The 7,149-nt window shown below is 34.8% G+C and overlaps 1 protein-coding gene across 1 annotated transcript; it reads right to left on the reverse strand.

Annotated features, from left to right (window-relative positions):
- Positions 1 to 145: 145 nt before the first annotated feature.
- Positions 146 to 6,364, reverse strand: LOC105117721 (BRASSINOSTEROID INSENSITIVE 1-associated receptor kinase 1-like). Its single transcript, XM_011015472.1, has 11 exons — positions 5,910 to 6,364; positions 5,701 to 5,833; positions 5,532 to 5,603; positions 4,882 to 5,025; positions 4,102 to 4,173; positions 3,922 to 3,993; positions 3,742 to 3,821; positions 3,431 to 3,559; positions 2,999 to 3,340; positions 1,772 to 2,166; positions 146 to 789 (listed from the first exon to the last, which is right to left on the reverse strand). Exons 1-11 carry the CDS (start codon positions 5,983 to 5,985, stop codon positions 475 to 477), a joined length of 1,830 nt encoding a protein of 609 aa, XP_011013774.1. The 5' UTR covers positions 5,986 to 6,364; the 3' UTR covers positions 146 to 474.
- Positions 6,365 to 7,149: the final 785 nt, after the last annotated feature.

The following is a 7,149-nucleotide window of genomic DNA, read 5'->3' on the forward strand; positions in this document are numbered from 1 at the left end:
CTCCCACATATATATATATATATATATATATAAAAAATTAGCCACCACTCAATTTAGTCCAAAGTTTTTAACTTGGATGAAAATAATTTCCAAGAAATAATTGTCAACTTTATATAAAAATTTTAGTGAGGGAAAAATCAATGCATACCAAATCCTTGATGAAATTGAATACCCCAACTGGAGATGGAAAATATAATTGTTTTTATTCCTGTAACAATCTTGACTAATCTCTATATTACATCAGAGTGATATGTGTGCTTCCATGGCCCTTCCTGCCATGTTTGCTGGCATCTGAACTTTCAAATCCTCCTATAGAAATTACATCAGCGAGAAACTTCAATATATGATATAAACTAGGCATTGAAAAGAAAAGAAAGGTAAAGAAAATAAAAAAATTATGCACATCTGTCGATATCACTTTCAAACATAAAATAGCTCTTGAAGAGATTTCCATTGCGCCCTTAAAAGGGAGGATCATCTTGGTCCAGACAATTCATCTGGAGGGATGTGGGATGTAGAATCAACGATCCAATTAGTGTTTGGGTGATGAGTGTGGTTAAACTCTTGGCGGAACACCTCCTCTTTCTGCCATTCCTCCCATCTCTCCGCCAAGCCATCCCCTTCCAGCATTCTGACCACTTCTGACATCTTGGGTCGTTCCATTGGGGAGCTTTGTGTGCACAGTAGAGCCACTTGGATCAGTTTCTCAACTTCATCATCGATGTAATTTCCTGTCAGATCAGCATCAACCAGCATCTCCAACTTCTTATCTTTTAGAAGTCCCTTCACCTGAAATTTCAGAGATGAAGTTAGACTGAAAAAGAACAAAAACAAGAAAGCAAAGGAAACCATTTGCAAGACTAGAGCCCAATACCTACTTCTGTGCTTTGAAGAGACTATGAAGAGACAGCAGTAAAAAAGTTCGTCAAATGTGAAGGGCTTCATTTATGAATTAAAAACCATTTTATGTATTATTATAGATCAAAGCAAACTCTATCTATTTGCGAAAAATACAAAAAGAAGCCAGTTCAATTTGATTTGATTTATCCATATTAAAACAAGCATAGGGGGATGTTTTGGTGCTGATTGTAGAGGCTCTATGAACAACATATTAGGGGATTTTAGGCTGAATCTTTCATTTGTAATTGTTGCAGGGTTGGTTAGGTTAGCAAATGAGGTTGCTTGGGGATTATTAGTGAGTGTTTTAAGGCTAGTTTGATGGAAATTGTTGAAGGTTTAGGGTACATTTTTAGGAGTCCACTTAGAAGTCACATCTAAGAGGAGATTGCATCACACAAACAAACACAAAATAGTTGGAACTTCATTCATTTTAACTGATTCTGAAAATAAAACATTACAACCATTGTATTTATTGATTTACAGCTCCTTTCCTAATCTAGCAAGGACTTAAGAATCTTAAACCACCAATATAACTATTCTTGACTAATAAAATAAATATTATAGAGAACTAAACCTACACAAGCAAGCTTAGTCCAGTGGTTGCATACATGTAGCTTCTTTTCTTCAGAAAAAAAAAAAACCTAGACCTAAGCAATCTTCCAGTAAACATAAAAATTACTAAAACACTCCAGCATTCTAGAATTTAAATTAAGATGCATAAATCTTATCTGTTTTTCACCTACGTCACATTTTCCTTGACCACCTCAGCAAAAATATGAAAATCCCAAGTAATGAAGGATTCTACAAAATTCACCATCTTCCAATGTCATCAAAGTTCTAATGTAAGACAACAAGTGCAGCGAATACATACCCAATCAAGTAACATTACATCATCGTCATTTGCAAGCCGAGCCAGATCAAAAGCCCTCTGTCCAGTGATAAGTTCAAGAAGCATGACACCATACCCGAAAACATCAGTCTTCTCTGAAGACTTTCCTGTTGATAGGTATTCAGGTGCTATATGCCCAATTGTGCCACGTACTGCAGTAGTAACATGAGTATCTTTGTAGTCCATGAGTTTTGCCAACCCAAAATCTCCAACAACTGCTTCAAATTCCTCATCTAACAAAATATTTGCAGCTTTCACATCGCGGTGAATAATCTTAGGATCACAATGATCGTGCAAATAAGCCAGCCCTCGTGCGGATCCTAATGCAATTTGCTTCCTTATTGGCCATTCAAGTGGGGATTGTGATTCTGAACGCTCTGCTTAAGGCGTCAATTTGAGAATAAACAATAATTCATAAAACAGGCCTTGGGGTTATTAGAAAGTTCAATTAACTTGTCTACAAATAGAGCCAGTATACAAACTTCTAAAATGTGTAGCAACTTCCATGCTTTTGCAATACCTATATATATATATATATATATATATATATTTCCTTTTTTCTGTAATTTTCTTTTGGCACAAAAAGAAGAATCTTGTTTGGAGAGAGAAAATAACACGAGGAATATAAGATAATAAAATAATCATGTCTACTTTTTTATATTCTTTCTCTAATTTTCCAGTTTTTATTTAACTATCTTTTTTAAACAATGATTAAGGACATTTTGTGTACAAAGAGGGATAACATTTTCTTAAACATGAAGGGGGGTTTAGTCAAAACTTCAAATTTTTGGAAGAATTTCACTCTCAAGGGGGTTATTGTAATTTACCCCAAAAAAGGAAGAAAAACAATAAAATAAAATTAAGTTGACAAAGCATATTTTTCCCACGGAATGTATAATGAGGAAATACAAAGATCCCTGCAGGCTGAAAAGGCACTAAAAAAAGAAGCCAAAATGCAAGATTAGGAATTGCAATTGGAGAATTTCTATTAAAATTAGACATGAAAATAAACTAATGTTAAGGTTAAAGATTGAAATCCTTTGTTCACCAGAAAATGGACTTGATGTCACAAAAATATGCAAAATATATATAGCTACCTTAAGGGGAAAAAACTGAAATGGATTGGCATCATGGAAAAGAAATCACTTATAAATTACATAACAAAAGGAGATAAATATAGCTAAGAAAGATGCTGGCTGATAGCAGTACCTCTTAAACATGATGCTACACTTCCATTAGCCATATAAGGATAGACAAGCAACCTCTCAGTTGGAGTCATGCAAAAGCCACGTAGACGAAGCAAGTTCCGATGGACAGCCATGCTGATCATCTCAACTTCTGTCTGGAACTGCAGTTCCCCACCCTGGGTGCGCTCCTCTTTCAGTCTTTTAACAGCCACTAGAGAACCATCAGCTAAACGTCCTTTATAAACCTTTCCAAACCCGCCCCTGCCCAAAATGTTTTTGTGACTAAAATTGTCAGTTGCAACTTGTAGCTCACGCAGAGAAAACCTTTTAAGCTGTCCAAGATGAACTTCTGGGTCCTCTTCAGCTGCACAGATGTAGATGGAGTGAAAATGCATCCTAAAAAGAATAAATTTCAGTTCTGATCAATCATGACCTCTTTCAAAAAAACACTGACCAGGTACATCAAAGAAGTAGTCCTGTGGTTTTCTTTTTCGCCAATAAGCAAGTACCATTGCAGGGGCAGCAAACAGAAGAGCAGCACCGGCAGCAACTCCCCCAGCAATAGCTCCAGTGGCACTATTTCCTATTGCAAATGATATTTCAAAAATTTACCATGCCAAGAATGTATTCAGAAATACCCAGAACAACATACATTTTCAAATGGAAGAGACCTTCAAACTCAACACCTAGACGACATGAGGTGCTTCTCAGACCCTTCCCCCTTTTGGTTAAATAAGAAAATAAAAAGTTGAAATTGTAACTGACCATTAGAAGGACCCCTTGATGGTGGAGAAGGAGGAGGTGGTGGAGACGCTTGAGAAGCATTGAGTTTATTGTTGGCAAAACTGCAAAAAAAAAAAATGCAGAGGTTAGTAAAACACATAATGTGCAACCACAACCACAACCACTAGATGATACTGACAAATAGAATTACTAGCAACAAACCTGATAGGAGTGAAAAAAGAGAATGAGCCATTTACAGGGACATCTCCTGTTAGTTGGTTGTTAGAAAGATCCCTGCACAAATAGCAATATATTTTCATTCAAGCAATATTTGGTGCCTGGGGAAATTAAGGTATCTATTCATGATAACGAAAATATTGTCATCAGCAAAATACTACTCACAGGACTTGCAAGGTAGTAACCGTAGTTAAATTCACAGGAATTGTTCCCGACAAGGTGTTGTTGTTGAGACGCCTATTTCACAAAACAGAAGAGTCATGTCCTGAATCTCCATTACACTTGCCAGACTACATTTAAACAAAATAGCAAGTGCATGTGCAGAAAAAACTTCATGCACTGCTAGATGTGGAAAGCCAGATTTCTAGATGGAACTTGCTATCACTTGAAGTGCAAAATATTGCTTATCAACAAACTGTGTAATCTAATTTATCATAAAAGCATGCCCTGATATATTACTGAGTGGGATATGCCTTACTTCACCCCTCATCTCGGTGAAATTTGTCAGCGCCATGAAACTAATTATGGTAAAAGTAAGAAAAAAATCTTCATTTCATATTGCCACAAAAAGAACAGCCATGTAAAGTGTACAGCCAAAATGCACACACACACACACCCATTTCTTTATAACATAATGCCTTCTCTGATTATCATAAAATATTGTATGGACCAATTACTGCCTGCACATGCATTACTACAACCCTTGCCTATTCTTCAGTGAAATCATGCAAGTGAAAGCAAAATTATTATGATAAAAGATGGAAAAATATTTCTCTTCTTTTCATACTGCCACAAAGAGAACAGTTATGTAAGGGCCACAGCCAACACACACACACACACATGCAAGTCTTGTCAGTGGACTCACACTTCCATGAGAATATAAAATACACAGCAAATGAGTTCCAAGTTTTACAGAAATATTTGATAAAAGGAATGGTTTCATACAAGAAACGTAGTTTCTGAAGCTTGCCCAATGTCTGAGGAATCGGACCAGTTAAGTTGTTCAAGTAAAGATCCAAGCTCACCAAGTTTGTCAGATTCCCAAGCTCATCTGGAATTTGTCCAGTTATGTTATTGCTGTAAAGTTCCCTGTCAAAAAAGCTCCATTTACCAAGTGTAATTGAATGACAAACAAAGGGACGGGGTTTCAACAAAAGCGTGCCTTAAAAAAATATTTAATTCCAGATAATGTAATTCATCTATCAACTGTTGCTAGGAAATGGATGGTAGGGGAAAAATTCTCGTATGCTATAGCTAATATTAGATGGTTTCCAAATTATAGATATACACAAAAAACATGTCGAGAGTCTATGAAATGCAGTGTCACTTTAAAACCTTGGTATTTATTAGCAGGATCATGTCTAGAATCAATTCATTCAAGTAGATTTAGATAGCTCTTTTTCAAGTGGATATAGGGCAAAGCGGGCTCCATGGGTATGGAAAATCGATATGGATATGGATATAAGCTGACTGTTTTTCCGCTCTCCTTTTCATTTTCAATAGGCACATATAATGAAGCATTCTTCCATACAATCTACTTTATGCACAATTCATGATGTGAAGCAATCAAACAAAGAAGAACTCGAACGACTTACAAGTACTGCAAATTTGAAAGCACCCCAAGTTGCGTAACCAGTTGACCAGATAGATTTGCATTTCCAAGATCACTGAAAGTAAAAGTAGCGAGTTGTTACCTATGGTAGCCGCCATCATCATCATCATCAATAATTAAATTTAAAGTACCAACTCAATAAATAAACTTACACACGCGTGACACTATTTTCATTATTGCATGTAACATGAAACCAAGTGCAGGGATTGACGAGAGTAGCATCCCAACTTTGAAGAACATTGTTCGGATCAAGTAAATTCGTCTTTAATGCATTCAAGGCATCGCCTGTCTTGCCACATAAAACCATATCATGCAAATTTGGTAACCAACAAGTAAAGAAGAAGAAGAAGAAGAAGCATACCTTCTACATTACTGGAGACCCTGACGACGACCAAATGAAAGACCAAAAAGAAAGCAGAGGTCCAGATCGCCCACATCCCTTTTCCTTTATTTCTTAAACCCAGAAATTTATTTCATTTCTTTAGCCCACCTTGACTTTGCAAAGAAGAACAAAATTACAAGAATCAAACCCGTTGACCCAAATCACTAAAATGAAAACTATTCGCAACCCAATATGAATTATAAGCAAAAACTAGGAATTCAAGCAAGATAGAGAGTTGATTTTCGGTGTGTTTGGTGGGAGAGGGAGAGAGAGCTGGGAAACAGAAAAGGAGAGTTTTTTTTTTTTTAAGAACAGTAAGAGAAAGAAGAGTTTGCAGGAAGTTTTTCAATGATCTACGGCTTGGGACGGAAAGGGGTTAGTCAAAGACAACAACATCTCAAATTACCCACACATACCGATTTGGAATGCCAGCACCTTGGAATTTTTTATTATTTTATTTGGTTACTGTTTTTGAAAAGAAAATCCGAAGAAAGTTGGGAGTGAGGAAATACTGTCATGTTCTTTATATTTTAAAATTATTTTATAAAAACATTTATTTTATATCTTCATCTCTTTTCTTTTAATTAAAATTATTCTAACTCATAACGTAAAAAAAAAAAATGATACTTTTTTGACTGCTTAACCAAATCAATCTTTGTTTCTGCTTTATTTATTTATTTATATTTTACATATTTTAATTAAACACAACTTGATTGAAAAAAGAAAATAGATAATAGCACTTGTTATTTCTAATAAAACAGATGACAGAAATGGAGCAAGTAACTAAATGGAGAGAACTAGAGAGTTGGCACGTAATTTGCTGGGAGTTTGGCTGATTTTTTTTGCAGTGTAAAAAATTCATAACTCCACATTATAGAGTTGAAAAAAATAATAATTATCAATCTTTAATAATTAAAATATAAAAGTTTAAAATTAAAAAAATTAATAAAACAATTTTTATAAAATAAAATACCTGTAAAAACCGGGTGAGGTCATTAAAACTCATGAGTAGGATCATGTGAATAATACAATTCAATAAAAAACAATACAAGAAAAAAAAAGTTAAATTTTAAAAATAATTAAATTTTGAAGTACAAAATCTTTTTTTTTCAAAATTGTATCATTTTTACTTTTTTATTAAAAACATTTGGTTGACATAGGTTAGTAGGAGTCAAACCTTAAATATTATAAAAACATTTGGTTGACATAGGTTAGTACG

The sequence above is a fragment of the Populus euphratica genome, unplaced genomic scaffold (genome assembly GCF_000495115.2).
Source record: "Populus euphratica unplaced genomic scaffold, PopEup_1.0 scaffold1492.1, whole genome shotgun sequence".
Lineage (NCBI taxonomy): Eukaryota > Viridiplantae > Streptophyta > Magnoliopsida > Malpighiales > Salicaceae > Populus > Populus euphratica.